The sequence below is a fragment of the Bos indicus x Bos taurus genome, chromosome X (assembly GCF_003369695.1).
Source record: "Bos indicus x Bos taurus breed Angus x Brahman F1 hybrid chromosome X, Bos_hybrid_MaternalHap_v2.0, whole genome shotgun sequence".
Taxonomy (NCBI): domain Eukaryota; kingdom Metazoa; phylum Chordata; class Mammalia; order Artiodactyla; family Bovidae; genus Bos; species Bos indicus x Bos taurus.
In genome coordinates, this window is record NC_040105.1 from 14843897 (window position 1) to 14863569 (window position 19673).

The 19673-nt window shown below is 37.9% G+C and overlaps 1 protein-coding gene across 2 annotated transcripts in view; it reads left to right on the top strand.

Annotated features, from left to right (window-relative positions):
- The window catches only part of REPS2 (RALBP1 associated Eps domain containing 2), a 244308-nt gene that overhangs the window by 212415 nt on the left and 12220 nt on the right, over positions 1-19673 (top strand). For both annotated transcript variants that reach the window (XM_027533588.1, XM_027533589.1), the window contains exon 18: positions 7364-7469. In XM_027533588.1, coding sequence (XP_027389389.1) covers positions 7364-7469 — 106 coding nt within the window. The remainder of the gene's footprint in view (positions 1-7363; positions 7470-19673) is intronic.

Below are 19673 nucleotides of genomic sequence, written 5' to 3' on the forward strand. Positions count from 1 at the left end.
ACCACGTTTTATTCACCCATACATCAGCTGATGGACATTTGGGTTGTTTCCACTTTACAGCTAATAAGAATAATGATGCTGTGAATATTTATGTGCAGATTTCTGTGTGGACTGATATTTCCATTTGTCTTGAGTATTTATACCTAGGAATCAAATTGCTGGGTCATTGCTGGGTCATTTGGTAACTTTGGGCTTCCCTGGTGTCTCAGACGGTAAAGAACTTACCTGCAATGCAGGAGCCCTGGGTTCAATCCCTGCGTCGGGAAGATCCCCTGGAGAAGAAAATGGCAACCTACTCCAGTATTCTTGCCTGGAGAATTCCATGGACAGAGGAGCCTGGTGGGCTGCAGTCCCTGGGGTTGCAAAGAGTCGAGCATGACTGAGCAACTCATACTGGACTGGACTGATGGTAGCTTTATGTTTAACAGTTTGAGAACCTTCCATACTGTTTTCCAGAGTGGCAGTGTCTATTGCATTTTACAATCCTACCAGTAAAGTATGAAGGTTCCAGATTTTACTCTTCCTTACCAACACTTGTTATTTGATTTTTAGGGTTTTTATCATAGCCATCTTAGTGGGTGTGAAATGGTGTCTTATGGTTTTGATTTTTATTTCCTTAATGAACAGTGGTGTTGAGCATCTTTACATGTGCTTATTGGCCATGTGAATAACTTCTTCGGGAAAATGTCTGCTTATATTTTTTGCCCATTTTTCCTTGGATTGCTTATCTTTTAATTTTTGAGTTATGAGGTCTTTATATACTCTGGATATAAATCCCTTGTCATATATATGATTTGCAAATATTTTCTCCTGTTCTGTGCATTGTCTTTTTCCTTTCATAATGACACTATTTGAAGCACAATATTTTTAAGTTTGATCAAGTTTAATTTATCTAATGTTTTTCTTTTGTCCCTTGTGCTTTTGCTTTCATATCTAAGAAACCATTGCCCGTATCAAGTTCATGAAGATTAGTTCCTGTGTTTGCATCTACAAGCTTTATAGTTTTAGCTCTTATATTGAGCCCTATGGTCTATTTTGAGTTCATTTTTCTGTACAGTGTGATGAAGGGGTCCAGCTTCATTCTTTTGCATATGGATTTCCAGTTGTCCCAGCAGCATTTGTTGAAAAGAGGCATTTGTTTTATCTGCTTGTTCAGTCATCATCCGTCACCATGATACTCTTTCACTAGTTAGGTGAGCTCACGGGGTCAGGGTGAGAGAGGCTAGCACCCAGCAACACAAATAGTGCTATAAATGTCAGGTATCTAAGCTTTGCCATAAGGGAACTGTATAAGACTTATTTCAGGTCCCAGACCAGTTCATTTTAGAGTGATAAGGAGCAACTTAACACTCATAATTTTTTAAGACCTGGAGAGAGGACAGCCAGACACATAATGGTTAGTCTGTATAGTCCTTTATCGGTTAGGGTTCTGGGAGAGAATTAAGCTCTGATGCCCTTAAACATCTATGGTATGTAGTAATTTAATCTCTCTCCAGTGCATTTAGAGTGGTTGTTATTATATTATTATATAATATAATAATATAATAACAACAATAACAATATAACAATAATGACAATAACAATAACAACAACATAACAACATATAACAGAATATATATATATTATATATATATTATAATATATTATATAATAATATAATAACAACAATAACAATATAACAATAACAACAACAATAACAACAATAACAATATAACAATAACAACAATAACAATAACAACAACAACAATAAAATATATTAATATATATTAATAATATATAATATATAATAATATAATATAATTTAAAAATATTAAAAATATAATATAAAAATATATATAATATATTATATATAATATATAATAGCATATATTATATATGCTATTATATACCATCTTTGGAAAAATTGAGAAAAGAGTCACAAAGCAAGTTGCAAAATGGTCATCAGCTTTTGGGGAAATTAACATTAGAAGTGACCTATTAATAAGAAACAAATTCTGCTTCAGATACCATCATTGTCTACTCTGTATAGGAGAGAGGAACTAATAAAATATTCTCTCCAAGTGAGCTGCTGAGTCCAGGTTATAAGTAATAAATAGCTCTTAGATTGTGTAGTCATTAATGAACTGCCTATAAGGACAGAAGTGGGGTTTTCTTAGAAATAATTTGGCTTGATTGTCTTTTCCTGTATTTTATTTATCTGCTAAGGATGGATTTTGGGAAAATAGAATTGTTTCAACAGTTTAGAACTAGAGGGTGTTGTGTGGCAATACTGTGACCGAACCTGTGCCAGCTTCTGTGGCCTAAGCTCTTCTCTGGAACCCCAGGAGGTGTCCTGTGGCACCCCAGGGCATTCCAGGGAGCTTGTGTGGTAGGGTCTGCTTGCCTGCATGAAGTTCTTGGTGTGGTTGGGATTCTGTTTCCCTTCTCTCTTCGTGTTTGTCAGCAGTGGAATGAATATCTGTGGGATTGATGATTGGCATCTCTAATGGAAACCTACCATTTCCAAGAAGAGAAAAGGCAATAAAAACTCACTTCTTAGAAGCTGTACTCAGAATTCCATGGGAGAAAGCAGGGTCCAGGGTGAAGGCTAAGAAGATTTTTCTTATCTAGAGATCCCAGTTTATATTCCTTCAAACAGTGGTTCAGCTGATTGAAAAAAAATGAGGTAACAGTCACTCAAATAACAAAGAAACTGACTTCTTTCTTATGTAGAAGTCTGAGTTGGTGACTGGTCCAGAAGCATACCTGTCCAGAACCTGGGTCCCTTCTGTCATCTTGTTTCAGATCCTACGAGGGTTGCCTTTATCCATAGGGTTTGGAGGTGGCTCACCTCTAACATGTTCATGTTCCAGGTCCCAGAAAGGGGAAAGGAACAAATGGAGAGAAAATAAGTTACTTTTAAGGACATCATCATTTCTCTTGGATACCTTTCACCTAGATTTAGCCATATGGCCTCACCTACTTGCAAAGAAGACACAGAAATGCGGCTAGTTTCTAATTGTATGGCCGTGTGCCTAGCTCAAACTGAGGAGGAGATGCGGCTGAAAACAGGAAGGCACAAGAATATGATTGGAGGACAGTCTGCCACATAACCTTCAATGTACAAGCCTCACAGTGTACAGTTCTAAACTGAGAGATTGCCTGATGAACAACAGCAGCAGGTAAAAGAAACACCTCACTGTTACTCCCTTATTTTCCTCCTTGGAAACCAGGCCAGTTAGAGCCCAGCCTGGAACAGTGAGTAACAAGGTTAGGAGAACCTAGACAGACTCTAGAAGCAGGTCTTAAGAGGTGAGGCAAGTTGGACGCCTTTGCTGAACTCTTGAGAGGTTTCTGAAGCTGGATCCTGTCTTTGCATTATGCAGGGCTCATTTGGTGACAAAACATAAAGAACAACTTGAGCTAGCAAAACCGTGTTCATTATTATAAGAATACAGGGGTGACTCATTGAACCCAGGGACATGGATGGATTGGGGGAGAGGACCATATTTCTATTGGCCTTCCTCCTGATTCGTCTCTATTTTCTGACATTTTTATCTGTGAAATCTTCTCAACCACCTTCGGCTCCAGATATTACGTTCTCACTGTGCAGAGCCCAGGCTAAACCAAACTCTTAACTGGAACCCACATCCCTGGGAGAGAGAATCTGGCAAGCTTAGCACAGGCTAGCATCTGTTCAAGTGTGAAAACAGAACTGACTGTTTCATGGAACAAATAGGACTGTCTGCCTGGGGCCTATCCCTATAGAGGAGGGGAAGGGGATGGAGACAATTCCCAGAGAAGGGAAAACTGTTATAAGCTGGCACACTTAGCGTGGTAGTTATTTAAGTAGAGGCATCCAGCTCTGATCAAGATGTATTTTCATAAAAAAATTTATTTTATAATAATTATAGATTCATAGAAGATTAAAAAATAGTACAAAGAAATCTTGTGTATCTTTAATGTAGCTTCTCTCAGTGGTTACATTTTACCTACCTTATTTGGGACAGTACATATGTATAGTTCTATGCCATTTTATCACATTTGTATGTCTTGTAACCACCACTGTAATCAAGATACAGGAGTCACCCCTACCTCATCCTCTTTTCTACTCTTTACCTGTGGTAACCACTGATCGGTTTCCTGTCTCTATAATTTTGTCATTTTCAGAATGTTGTACATATAGAATCACACAGCATGTGACCTTTTGAGCTTTGCTTGTTTTCTCTCAGCATAATGCCCTTGACATCTAAGTTGTGTAAATCAATACTGCTAAGAAGTATTCTACGCTATGTATGTACCACAGTCTGTTTAGCCGTTCACCTATTCAGAGACCTTTTGTTTGTGTCTAGTTGTCAAGTATTACAGATAAAGCTGTTGTGAGCATCTGTGTACAGGTTCTCATGTATACATATGTTTTCATTTCTCTGTAATAAATGTCTAGGAGTGTGATTGTTGGGTTGCGTGCTAAATGTATATTTAGTTTTTAAAGAAACTGCCAAGTTGTTTCCCAAAATGACTGTACCATTTTATCTTCCCACCACCAATGTACAAGATTCAGTGTCTGCACATCCTCACTAGCTTTTGATACTGTCACTTAAATTTAAAAATTAGCTGTTCTAATAGGTGTGTAGCGCTATCCCACGGTGGTGTTAATTTGCATTTCCCTAATAGCTAGAGCATCTTTTCATGTATTTGCCATCACATGTCCTCTTTGGTTACATGTCTTTTCATCACGTTTGCCCATTTTCTAATTGAATTGTTTTTTAACATTGAGTTTTGAGAGTTCTTCGTATATTCTAAATACAGATCAGTTGTTACATCTGTGGTTTGCAAATGTTTTCTCTCAGTCTGTGGGTTATCTTTTCATTCTCTTAAAAGAGTCTTTTGCAGAGCAAAAGTTTAAAATTTTTGATGAAGTCCCAACTTACTGATTTCTTTTCCTTTTATGGATTGTGCTTTTCTTGTCACCTCTAAAATCTCTTCACTAAGCTCTAGGTCCTGATCATTTTCTCTTACATTTTCTTCTAAAAATTTTATAATTTTACACTTTACATTTAGGTTGGTGATCCATTTTGTGTTAATTTTTATATAAAGTTTGAGATTTGGGTCAAGATTCATTTTTTGGCCTATGGATATTGAATTGCTTCAGCACTTTCATTGAAAAGGCTGTTCTTTTTCTATGGACTTGCTTTTGCTTGTCTGTCAAAAATAAATAATCTGTACTAGTGTGAATCTCTTTCTGGGTTCTTTATCCTGTTCCAGTGATCTATGTGTCTTTCACTCTGCCAATACCACACAGTCTTGATTGCTATCTTTATTACTTTGCCACTTGATACTATAGCTATATAATAAGTCTTCTGTTTTTCCCACTTCGTATTTTTCAAAACTGTTTAGCTATTCCAATTCCTTTGACTTTCCATTTAATTTTAGAATATTTTTGTCTTGAGCTGAAAAGATCTTGCTGGGATTTCCATGCTGCTGCTGCTAAGTCACTTCAGTCGTGTCCGACTCTATGCGACCCCATAGACGGCAGCCCACCAGGCTCCCCTGTCCCTGGGATTCTCCAGGCAAGAGGACTGGAGTGGGGTGCCATTGCCTTCTCCGGGATTTCCATGAGAATTATGTTAAACCTTTATGTCAATCTGGGAAGAGTTGACATCTTTACTGTGTTGAGTTTTTCAATCCATGAACATATATTTCTCCATTTACTTAGATCCTATTTCTTTCATTTGTGTTGTATATTTTCAGCATGTAAATTCTATATATGTTGTGGTATATCTAAGAATTTCAATGAGTCTTTATGAATAAAATTATAAAAATCTACATTAGTTTATCTGATCATGTGATTCTCTTTTTCACCTGTTAAAGTAATGAATTATATTGATTGTTTTTGAATATTGAATCAGTCTTGCATCCCTGGAATAACTCCTCTTGGTCATGATTTATAATTCTTTTTTATATTGCTGAATTCTATTTGCTAATATTTTATTAAAGATTTTACATCTGTATTCAGGAGGAATATTGTGTCTAATTTCTGTCTTGCTGGGCTGCCCCTTTCCCAGTCCTTTGGCTAGAGAGAGCAGAATTTTGGGGAGGCTTTTTATTGTCTGCTCTCATTGGCATTTATGAGATCCATATGAAGTGAAAAAGAAAACCCAGGTAGTTCGTGGCTATTCTTTCCTTGGGTACCAAATTCCCTAGCTGGTTTGCCTTCTTCACTCTACTTTGCAGAGTCATCTTATATTATTCTTTATATTATGTCCAGTGTTTTACTGTATTTAGTGGGAGGAATAGAGAGAAATGTATCTACTCTGTCTTGTCCTGAAACCAGAAATCCAATCTGTATCTTGTAAAAAAATATATTTTGGAGCTTCTTCCCTGCCTATTTATGGGTAAAAAACTAATGTTTAAACTTGTTGGAGAGGGAGTATGCCTTATACAGGTGAATAGAGTGGCTAGTATAGTATACATTCTCAGTGTACCGCCACCAGATCTCTCCAGTGGTCACAATGCTTTCTAGTTTAGTCGCTCTGGCTCCCAGGGATCACAAACATGTTTGTTTCTCTGGGGGAACTTAGATGGTCCTTTTGCTCTGAGGATTCAGTATTTCTTGCTGTGGGATATAAGGCTGTAGGTTCTACAACCACATTGACGGTTTTGAGGGGGAAAGTAGTTGCTAAGAAAAATTAGGGCCAGTCAGGCAGTATAAGCAAAGACTGTAATGGGCCAGGTGGGATGTGTGTGGTCACCTTAGTTACACCTGTTCTGTGAATTTACTGTTGACTTACTTTGGAAAGACTGGTATTAAAACAATTTTGTGTTTTTCTCAAGTGCCACAGATACATGTTGGTGTATGCACTTGCACACACACACTCACACACAAACACACTTAGGAATTCATGCCTAATAATAAAGAAATAAAAGAGAGGTATGTAGGTTGACTGAGTTAATGTAGGATTTTTACTGAAGAGAATGTTTTTCTATTCTTTGCCTTCAGACTTGCCCACAGGGCCACCTGCAGGTCTTTGAAATGCCATTAATGATGCACAAAAAGGGTATTCCAGTTAATGTCATTTGTCAGGAAGAAATGCTTATTAAATGCCTTTGGATAAATGGAACAAAACGTGTTTGAAAAGGCCCAATTCACAGCTTTTCTTCAAGTTGTAAAATGGAAACTGCTTCATGTGTAAATAATTCATCCCAAGAAACTTATTTCCTTTGGTATGTGCCTGCCTGCCTGTGAATATATGATTTTATTTTGGGAGCTCTGTGATGTTAGCCCCTTATTAGTTTAGCACTTCTCGTGAATCAGAGAGTTCTGACCCACAGGGATCTGGACCTCTAAGTTCTGTGTCACTGAACTGTCTGTACTTTTTTGTAGGCAGTCTTCCAAACAGAAGAAGGCTATTCAAACTGCTATCCGCAAAAATAAAGAGGCAAATGCCGTGCTGGCCCGTCTGAACAGTGAGCTCCAGCAGCAGCTCAAGGTAAAGAGCTTCCTGAATTTGGATAACCAGGCTTTGTGTCTGGTTGTTGTGTTTTGTTTTGACAAACATTGGCTGAGCATCTGGTTCTATTCGTGTTGGTAAGACTTAACTCTTTGTTCTCAGACTCCTTTTGGAAGGCAGAGAGTTGCTGTATTTGTTTCATGGGTTGATTCTTGTTAGAGGAAGACTTGAAGCTTTAATATGCAAGCTACATATTGTGTGCTAGTTAAAAAGACAGAGAAGCTATTACAAAACTCTCTGAAGCATTCTTTATTGTCCAAAGCTTCTGGGTAAACCCCTAATTTGTTGAGGTCCTCTATGAATGATGCTATACTCATTTCAGTGGAAGAGGGTGGCCCTGATCCTCTCAAAGGCTATCCCCTCCTCTGGTATCTTGGAAATGGTTCCACATCACCTCAAGGACATCTCCTCTGTTCTTATTGCCTGTTTCTATTCACCATTATTCTCCCCTGTATTATTAGTTTCCCAGGGCTGCCCTAACAAAGTGCTACAAACTTAGTGGCCTAAAAGAATGGCAACTTACTCTCTGCCAGCTATGGCAGCTAGACTTCTGAATCACAGTGTCTGCAGAGCTATACTCTCTCTGAAGGCTCTAGGGGAGAATTCTTCCTGTCTTCTTCCCAGTTTCTGGTGGTGGCTGGCAGTCCTTGGCATTCCTTGGCTGGTAGATGTATCACTTCAATTTCTGCCTCCACTGTCTGTCATAAAGTTTTTTCTCGCCTCCGTGTATCTGTGTCCAAGTCCTCTTTTTATCCTTCCCTTTTCTTATAGGGATATACTGGTCATTGGGTTGGGGCCCACCTTAATCTAGCACAGTCTCATGTTTTAACTAGATTATATCTGCAAATACCTTATTCTATATAAGTTCACATTTACAGGTACTGGGAGTTGAGTTAAGCACACCTTTTCAGAGCAGCCCTGACATCCCTTGATTTTCTGCTGGATCACTGCCGCCCACGCAGAAATGCGCTCTAGTGTTGTCCAGTGCATTGGCGCCCACATCCTCCTCCAGCTGCTGCCCGGTCTCTAGTCTCCTTCATAGCCAAGCTTCCTAAGAGTTGTTATTTACTGTCTCTGCTTCCTCACTAGCAGTGTTCTCTCCCTTGACTTTGCTGTGGCTTTTACTCTCATTTACTCACACCCCTCTTACAGCCATGTTCAGTGGGCCTGTTTTAATACTATTTGGATTTTCAGAACCTGTGCCATAGACCGTTGGCAATTCCTTCCTCTGAAATGTCTTTTCTAACTGGTTTTCAGGATGTCATACTTTCCGTGTCCTTCTCCTTCACTGATGACTCTTTTTTTATCAGTCTGTACTGTCTCTTCATTTTTATTTTCTCTTTCATTACTCCCTGCCTTCGCCCTTTTTTTTTTTTTTTTGGCTGTACCACACAGCTTGTGGGATCTCAGTTCTACAGCCAGGGATTGAACCCAGGTCATGGCAATGAAAGGCTGGAATCCTAACTGTAAGCCAACAGGGAACTCCCCTAATATTTTATTATGAACATTTTCAAGCATGCAAGAAAGTTACACAATGTTGGTTCTCCCATTCACATCTTGCTACACTTGTTTTTATCACATATCTGTCCTTTTTTATCCCTCTTATCTACCCTTCAGTCTGTCTTATTTTTAACATGTTTTCAAGACATCTGTGTGTGTCCCCTGAATATTTTAACGTGTATATCATTAACTAGAGTTAAATATTTTTACAAACTTTCCTTATGTTGTACATTTTACATACAATGAGTGCACACAACTTAAGTGTACACTTGCTGACTCTTTGTTAGTGTGTATACTAATGGTTTCTAACCCCATATCAAGATAGAGGATATTACCATCTCCCTGGAAAGCTCCCTCATACTCCTTCCCAGTTAATTTCTGCCACGCTTAACCCCTCTTCTAAACTTCTTATGCCATATTGTTGCCTCTTCTATGACTTTATGTAAACAGTGTCCTCTGACATGTACTTTTGTGGAAAGCTTCTTTCACGTAGCATTGTTTTTGAGATTCATTTTCATCATTATATGTCTTAGTAATCTGTTCTATTTTATTGCTGAGTGGTATTCTACTGAGTGAATATACTATAGTTTGGTTATTAATTCTATTATTGGACACCTGGAAATTCTAGTTTTTGCTATTTTGAATAAAACTGCATTTTTAAATAACTATGTGGGAATATTTTCTCATTTCTCTTGGGTAAATTTCTAGGATTTAGGATTAGTAGGTAATATGGTGATTGTGTGTGATTGGTTTGAATAGAAACTACTAGAGCTTTTCCCAAAGTGGTTGTAGCATTTAGTATTCCCACCACTACTATGTGAGAGTTCTGGTTGTTCCTCATCTTCACCAACACTTGGTATTACTGTTTTAATTTTTATCTAGTCTTGTGGTGATATAGTTTTTATTTTACATCTCCTTAGCGCTTTTCTATGTGATTATTTACTTTTCATATATTTTATTTTGTGAAGTGTTTTTTCCAAATGCTTGGCCATTTAAAAATCATTTTCAGTCTTTTTTGTAGAGTTGTAGGTAGATGCTTTTTATATTTTCTGTTGCCAGTCCTTTGTTGAGATATATATTTTATGAATGTTTTCTTCCAGTCTTTATTTTGCCTATTAATTTTCTTAACTATCTTTTCATGAATAGAAGTTTTTAATTTTGATAAAGTCTGATTTATAATTTTTTCTCTTATGGTTATTAACTTTCTTCCTATTATATAAGGAAACTTTGCCTAAATCTAAATTATGAGCATATTCTCCTATGTGTTCTTCTAAATGCTTTACTGTCATAACTTTTACATTTAGATCTGTGATACATTTGTGTTTTTAAACTACTTTATTATTTATTACATACTAAACTATTATTTATTTATTATAAAGCTGTATGTATTTAATGTATGTGACATGATGAGTTTGGAGGTAATTATATATCCATGAATCTGTCACAATTTATGCCATAAATTGCCCATCCCTTGTAAAAATTTCCTCTTGCCCTCATTATTATTGAAGTATAGTTGCTGTACAATATTATATAAGTTATAGGTGTACAATATAGGGACTTAAATTTTTAATGGTTATGCTTCATTTATAGTCATTATAAAATATTAGCTATGACTTTCTGTGTTGTATAATATATCCTTATAGCCCTTTACCTTTTCCTCTTCCCACTGGTAACCATTAGTTTATTCTTTATTTATTTGGCTTCACTGGTTCTTAGTTGTGGCACATGGGATCTTTAGTTGCAGCATGTGAACTCTGTTTCAGCATGCAAACTCTTAGGATTTTTAGTTGTGGCATATGAATTCTTAGTTTCGGCATGGAAACTCTTAGTTGTGGCATGCAGGATCTTTAGTTGCAGTATGGGAGATCTAGTTCCCTGATCAGGGATCGAACCCAGGCCCCCTGCATTGGCATCATGGACTCTTAGCCACTGGACTACCAGGAAAATCCCTCCTTTTTATTACATTCACTAGTTTGTTGAATTTTTTTTCAATTCCATATATAACTGATCTCATGGGCTTCCCAGGTGGTGCTAGTGGTAAAGAACCTGTCTGCCAATGCAGGAGATGTAAGAGACCTGGGTTTGATCCCTGGGTTTGGAAGGACCCCTGGAGGAGGGCATGGCAACCCACTCCAGTATTCATGCCTAGAGGATCCCATGGACAGAGGAGCCTGGTGGGCTACAGTCCATGGGGTTGCAAAGAGTCAGACGCAACTGAAGCAACTTTAGCACGCACACATATACAGTATTTGTCTTTCTCTGTCTGACTTATTTCACTTAGCATAATGTCCCAAGTTCATCCATGTTGTTGCAGATGGCAGAATTTCATTCTTTTTCATCACTCACATAATTATAGTTTCTTTTATGTGGTGAGAACATTTAAGATTTACTTCTTAGCAGTTTTTAAGTATAGAATACAGTATTGTTAGTTATAGTCACCATGCTATACACTACATCCACAGAACTTATGTATCTTATGACTGCAAGTTTGTACCCTTGCTCAGCATCTCCCCATTTCCTGCACCCACCTCCCAGCCCATGGCAACCACCATTCTACTCTGTCTCTGTGAAGTTGGCCTTTTTAGATTACACATAAAAGTGATATCATATGGTATTTGCCTTTCTCCGTCTGACTTATTTCACTTAGCGTAGGGCCCACAAGGTCCATCAGTGTCACAAATGGCAGAATTTCCTTCTTTCTTTTGGCTGAATGATATTCTATTGCATGTATGTACCACATCTTCTTTATCCATTTGTCTGTAGAGCGAAACTTGTTTCCGTATCTCAGCTATTGTACATAATACAGTGAATATGGGAATGCACATATCCCTTTGAGATCCTGATTCTTTTCCTTTGGATATACCCAAAAGTGGGATTACTAGATCTTATGATGGTTCTTTTTTTAATTTTGAGAAACCTCCATACCATTTTGTGTAGTTGCTGGATCAGTCTGCATTCTGACCGACATTGCACAAGTGTTCCCCATTCTCCACATCCTTGCCAACACTTATCCCTTATCTTTTTGATAATAGCCATTTTAACAGGTGTGAGGTGATATCTCACTTTGGTATTGATTTGCATTTCCCTGATGATTAGTGATGCTGAACATGTTTTGTGTACCTGTTGGCCATTTGTTTTAGAATGCTGTATTTCCATTTTTATTTGTTTCAGGATAGTTTTTTGATTTCCCTTTTGATGTCTTCTTTGACTCATTGGTTGTTTAGAAGTGTTTTGTTTAATCTCTATGTATTTCTGAATTTTCTAGTTTTCCTCTGGTTACTGATTCCTAGTGTAATAACCTTGTAGTTGGAAAATGTACTTGGTATGACTTTGATGTTCTTAAATCTGCTAAGACTTATCTTGTAACCTATCATATGATATGTCCTCAAGAGTATTTCATGTGTGCTTGAGAATATGTATTCTGATTCTAGTGGATGAAATGTTCTGTATGTCTGTTAGGTTCATTTGGTATAGTTCAAGACTAACATTTCCGTGTTACATTTTTGTCTGGATGATATACCCACTGTTGTAAGTGAGCTATCGATGTCCCTCATTATTACTGTGCTGTTGTCTATTTTGTCTTTTGGATTTTTTAATATTTACTTGATATATTTAGTGCTCTGATGTTGCCTGCATATATATTTATGACTTATATTTTCTTTATGAGTTAATCCCTTTAACATTATATAATGACATTCCTTGTCTCTTGATATGGTTTTTGGACTATAGCCTGTTTTATCTGGTAAAAGAATAACTACCCCTCTTGTCTTTTGATATCTACTTGCATGGAATATCTTTTTCATCCTTCATTTTTCCCTATGTGTGACCATAAACCAAAGTGAGTCTCTTATAGGCAGCATGTAGTTTGGTCCCTTCTTTTTTTTTAATCCATTGATCTGCTCTATGTCTTTGGATTGGAGAACTTAATTCATTTACATTTGAAGTAAATATTAATAGGTAAGGATTTACGAATACCCTGTTAACTGTTTTCTGACTGTTTTATAGTTTTCTTGTTCATTTCTCCCTCTCCTACTGCCTGCCTTTGTGAATTGATTTTCTGCAATAGTATGCTTTGATTGTCTTCTCTTTATCTTTTGTGAATCTATTGTAGGTTTTTGTGTTTGCTTTGTTGTTATCATGAAGCTTACATAAAACATCTTGTAGGTAAAACAGTCTATTATATGCTGATAACTTTGATTGCATATAACAACTCTTGGAGAAGGCAATGGCAACCCACTCCAGTCTTCTTGCCTGGAGAATCCCAGGGATGGGGGAGACTGGTGGGCTGCCGTCTATGGGGTCACACAGAGTCGGACCCAACTGAAGCGATGCAGCAGCAGCAGCAGCAGCAACAACTCTACCCTTTTACTCCCCCTTTTGTTTTTGAACAAAAGCAAAAAAAGCAAAAACAAAAAAAGGGCTTCCCTTGTGGCTCAGCTGGTAAAGAATCCGAGAGACCTGGGTTCGGTCCCTGGGTTGGGAAGATCCCCTGGAGAAGGGAAAGGCTACCCACTCAAGTATGCTGGCCTGGAGAATTCCATGGACTATACAGTCCACAAAGAGTCGGACACTACTGAGTGACTTTCACTTTGTTTTTGAATTCATAATTTACTTTTCATATTTTATATTCATCAACAAGTTATTTTAGCTATGCTTATTTTTAATACTCTTTTCCTTTAGCATTTATACTAAATTTAAGTGGTTAACACACTGCCATGTTACAGTATTAGAGTATTCTGAATTTGACTATATACTTACGTTTACCCCAGTATATTGTATGTTTTCATATTACCAATTAGAATCCTTTCATTTCAGCTTGAAGAACTTCTTTCTACATTTCTTGTGAGGCAGATCTGGTGGTGATCAACTCCCTTCGCTTTTGTTTGTGTGGGGAAATCTTTTATCCCTCCTTCATTTCTGAAGGATAACTTTGTTGAATAGAGTATTCTTGTTTGGCAATTTTTTTTTTCCTATGAGCACTTTGTATTATCATCTCACTCTCTCAAAGGGTGCTAAGAAATCCACTGATAGCCTTATGAGAAGTCCCTTTTAAGTTATAAGCTTCTTTTCTCTTGCTTCTTTTAAGATTTTTCTCTTTGAGTTTTGACAAGTTTATTATAATGAATCTTAAAGAGGAAATCTTCAGTGGAGTTTGTTTGATGACCTTTGAGCTTCATGAACTTGGATATCCATATCTCTCTCCATATTCAGACAGTTCTCAGCCATTATTTCTTCAAATGAGCTCTGTGTCTCTTAACTTCAGGAACTCTAATAATTCACAAATTATTTCTTTTGATGACATCGCATAGATCATGTACCTTTCTTCATTCTTTTAAATTTCTGTTTTCTTTGTTCTCCTCTGGCTGGATAGTTTCAAAACCCTTGAAACTGTCTATCTTAGATTCTTTATTCTGCTTGATCCGTTCTGATGTTGATGTTCTCTATTATATTTTTAATTCATTCATTTTATTATTCAGCTCCAGAATTTCTTGTGGTTCTATTTTATGATTTCTATCACTTTGTTAAACTTCTTGTTTTATTCATGTAGTATAGTTTTCCTGATTTAATTGACTTGTCTTTCTGTGTTTTCTTATAGCACATTGAGTTTCCTTAAAATAGCCGTTTAAATTCTTTATTGAGTAAATCCTATATCTCCATGTCTTTGGAATGGGTTACTGGAAGATTATTGTAATTCTTTGGTGGCATCATGTTTCCTTGAAGTTTTGTGTTGTTATCTTCACATTTGAAGTAGCAGTTACCTCCTCCCAAACTACTTTCAATCAGCCCTGTTAGAGATTCTGACAGTTTCTCAGATCTTCTATGGATGCACTTGCTCAGCACTTATTGTTCCTTCTTATGACACAATTCTTAATCTTGTATGCCTTGTTCTCATCCTGCAAAACACAAGGCCAAGTGCTGACAGCCTCCCTTTTATTTTCCCAAAGATGGCACTGCAGCTCAAATTTGTGGTCTCTCATGGCCAACAGATTTGGGCCAGCAAGTCTTTCTGTATGTGTTCACTCACCATTAGGAATGTGACCAAGGAACTGGCCGCAGGTTGATGGTGTGTGTAAGGCCCATGGAGTGCTGAAATGCCTCATGGGTAGCTGGAGGATGCCCAACTTATAGTCAGGCTTATGGGTGGGCTTCTTGATGGTGCCCCATGGGACATTTAGTAGGATCCATGTTCCTTTAATCCCTTTTGAGAGTCCTATCTGCCACTCTCCCAGCCTCTTCCCCCTCCCCACCTCCAGTCATGCAGTTCACAATTTAGTACTGGGGAACCTGGTTGCTCAGGTATGCACTTTCCTGGGAGAAATCGTGGGCCAGGATCTTTTCTAGTCATAAACTGTGCTGCCTTGGGGTAAGGTGATGTGAGTAGTCAAACAGTTCTTCTTACCCTCCCAGTGCATCCAGATTTATGTTATTTTTCTCTAGCATTCTGCTTGAAACTTGGACTTCCACAAAAGTTCTTTCACCTCTGGGTGATTGTCTAAAACAGTGTTTCCCAGAGCTTCCTGGACTGTGGCTGAGAGGGCCTAGAGCTGTTTCTTGGACCCTGTTGGGTCCAGAGCCAGAACTGAGATCTGTGTGCCTATTACCAGATGCATGGCTAGATGAGACACCTCCTGGGTCCTTTCATATATGGTGCTGGATCCCATAACTCCCACAAAGGCACTTTGTGAATGGATGCCAAATTGTCATTGACAGGGGAACATGAACAAGGGATGTCTTATTCAGCCATGCTACTGACATCACTCCTGGTAGTTTTAAGTTTTTAAATGAACTTCCATAGTGTTTTCCATAGTAACTGTGCCAGTATCTATGATCCATTTTGAATTAAGTTTTATGGATGCTATAAGATTAGGGTCAAGGTTCATTTTTTCCCATATCAGTATTTCATTAATTTAGTATCATTTGTAGAAAAGTTTCTTTTCCTTCCTGGATTACTCTGATGCTGTTATCAAAAATCTAATAACCATGTAAGTGTGATTTATTTATGGGTTCTTACTCCATTCTGTTAACCTGTTTGTTGATCTTTATACTGGTACTACATGGTCTTGATTTCTGTAACTCTTGAAATCAAGTAGTATAAATTTTTCACTATTCTCTCTCTAATTGTTGAGATTTTAGAAAACCTCTCAGTGGTTCTGAGTGTGTAAGTATTTTCAAATTGTTTCTTAAAATTTCATTTCCTAACTGAGTTTATGAAGGTCACAGAATATAAGGTCACACAGAAAGCAATCATATTTCTATATACAAGTAATAAACAACTTGTCACAGAAATTTGAAAAACAGTAGTATCCACAATAGCTTGTTCCCTCTCCTAAATGAACTACTTAAGTATAAATTCATCTCTATACTGAAATGTGCAAAATGGTGTTAAAAGAAATCTATGAAGACCTAAATAAAGGGAAAAACATACGTAGCTTGTGGATTAGAAGACTCAGCATAGTAGTAATACTATTTTCCTCTAGGGTGATCTATAGAATCCTTGCAGCCAATCAAAACCCCAGTACAATGTTTTGTAGACATAGACCAGCGAATCCTATAATTTATATGTAAAGGCCAAGGAACTGGAATAGCTAAAACAAATTTGAAAAAGAAGAACAAAGATGGAGGAATGACTTTCAGTATCAAGCTTCAGTAATCAAGACAGTATGGGATTAATGATGAATCAGTGGAGCAGAATCAGAAGTCCTCAAGTAGACCATGTGAATATAAGCATTTGATCTTTGACAAATATACAAAATCAGTTTATTGAGGAAAGGATAGTCTTTTCAACATATTGTTTTGTAACAATTGGTCATCCATCTGTAAAAACATGAACCTTGACCAAAAATCTCACTTCTGATACAAAGATTAACTTGAAATGGGTCATAGAAACAAATGTAAAACATAAAGGTATAAAACCTGTAGAAAAAAACATAGGAAAAAGTTTTTGTGACCCAAGGTTAGAATTGATGCCAGAAGCACAAACCCAGAAAAAGTCAATAAATTAGACTTTATCAAGATTTAAAACTTTTACTGTCAAAAATACTGTCAAGAGAATTAAGAGACAAGCTATAGACGGGAAGAAAATATTTGCAACTCATGTTTTTTGACAAAGGACTTGTGTCCAAATTATATAAAGAACTATCAAAACTCAGTAATAAGAATTCTCAAAGCTCAACCAACCCAGTTTAAAAATGGGCAAAGGATTTGAACAGATACTTCACCAAAGAGGATATAAGGATGGCAAATAAACATGTGCAAAGATATTCAGCATTGTTAGTCATTCAGATCAGATCAGATTAGACCAGTCACTCAGTCGTGTCCGACTCTTTGCCACCCCATGAATCGCAGCACGCCAGGCCTCCCTATCCATCACCAACTCCCGGAGTTCACTCAGACTCACGTCCATCGAGTCAGTGATGCCATCCAGCCATCTCATCCTCTGTCATCCCCTTGTCCTCCTGCCCCCAATCCCTCCCAGCATCAGAGTCTTTTCCAATGAGTCAACTCTTTGCATGAGGTGGCCAAAGTACTGGAGTTTCAGCTTCAGCATCATTCCTTCCAAAGAAATCCCAGGGCTGATCTCCTTCAGAATGGACTGGTTGGATCTCCTTGCAGTCCAAGGGACTCTCAAGAGTCTTCTCCAACACCACAGTTCAAAAGCATCAATTCTTCGGTGCTCAGCCTTCTTCACAGTCCAACTCTCACATCCATACATGACCACTGGAAAAACCATAGCCCTGACTAGCCAGACCTTTGTTGGCAAAGTAATGTCTCTGCTTTTGAATATGCTATCTAGGTTGGTCATAACTTTCCTTCCAAGGAGTAAGCATCTTTTAATTTCATGGCTGCAGTCACCATCTGTAGTGATTTTGGAGCCCAGAAAAATAAAGTCTGACACTGTTTCCACTGTTTCCCCACCTATTTCCCATGAATTGGTGGGACCAGATGCCATGATCTTCGTTTTCTGAATGTTGAGCTTTAAGCCAACTTTTTCACTCTCCTCTTTCACTTTTCATCAAGAGGCTTTTTAGTTCCTCTTCACTTTCTGCCATAAGGGTGGTGTCATCTGCGTATCTGAGGTTATTGATATTTCTCTTGGCAATCTTGATTCCAGCTTGTGTTTCTTCCAGCCCAGCATTTCTCATGATGTACTCTGCATAGAAGTTAAATAAGCAGGGTGACAATATACAGCCTTGACGTACTCCTTTTCCTATTTGGAACCAGTCTGTTGTTCCATGTCCACTTCTAACTGTTGCTTCCTGACCTGCATACAAATTTCTCAAGAGGCAGGTCAGGTGGTCTGGTATTCCCATCTCTTGAAGAATTTTCCACAGTTTATTGTGATCCACACAGTCAAAGGCTTTGGCATAGTCAATAAAGCAGAAATAGATGTTTTTCTGGAACTCTCTTGCTTGTGCCAGCGGATGTTGGCAATTTGATCTCTGGTTCCTCTGCCTTTTGTAAAACCAGCTTGAACATCAGGAAGTTCATGGTTCACATATTACTGAAGCCTGGCTTGGAGAATTTTGAGCATTACTTTACTAGCGTGTGAGATGAGTGCAATTGTGTAGTAGTTTGAGCATTCTTTGGCATTGCCTTTCTTTGGGATTGGAATGAAAACTGACCTTTTCCAGTCCTGTGGCCACTGCTGAGTTTTCCAAATTTGCTGGCATGTTGAGTGTAGCACTTTCACAGCATCATCTTTCAGGATTTGGAATAGCTCAACTAGAATTCCATCACCTCCACTAGCTTTGTTCGTAGTGATGCTTTCTAAGGCCCACTTGACTTCACATTCCAGGATGTCTGGCTCTAGGTCAGTGATCACACCATCGTGATTATCTGGGTTGTGAAGATCTTTTTTATACAGTTCTTCTGTGTATTCTTGCCATCTCTTCTTAATATCTTCTGCTTCTGTTAGGTCCATACCATTTCTGTCCTTCATCGAGCTCATCTTTGCATGAAATGTTCCTTTGGTGTCTCTGATTTTCTTGAAGAGATCCCTAGTCTTTCCCATTCTGTTGTTTTCCTCTATTTATTTGCATTGATCGCTGAGGAAGGCTTTCTTATCTCTTCTTGCTATTCTTTGGAACTCTGCATTCAGATGTTTATATCTTTCCTTTTCTCCTTTGCTTTTCGCTTCTCTTCTTTTCACAGCTATTTGTAAGGCCTCCCCAGACAGCCATTTTGCTCTTTTGCATTTCTTTTCTATGGGGATGGTCTTGATCCCTGTCTCCTGTACAATGTCATGAACCTCATTCCATAGTTCATCAGGCACTCTATCTATCAGATCTAGGCCCTTAAATCTATTTCTCACTTCCACTGTATAATCATAAGGGATTTGATTTAGGTCATACCTGAATGGTCTAGTGGTTTTCCCTACTTTCTTCAATTTAAGTCTGAATTTGGCAATAAGGAGTTCATGGTCTGAGCCACAGTCAGCTCCTGGTCTTGTTTTTGCTGACTGTATAGAGCTTCTCCATCTTTGGCTGCAAAGAATATAATCAATCTGATTTTGGTGTTGACCATCTGGTGATGTCCATGTATAGAGTCTTCTCTTGTGTTGTTGGAAGAGGGTGTTTGTTATGACCAGTGCATTTTCTTGGCAAAACTCTATCAGTCTTTGCCCTGCTTCAGGCAAATGCAAATTGAAACCATGATCACAGACCACCACACACAGTGATAGAA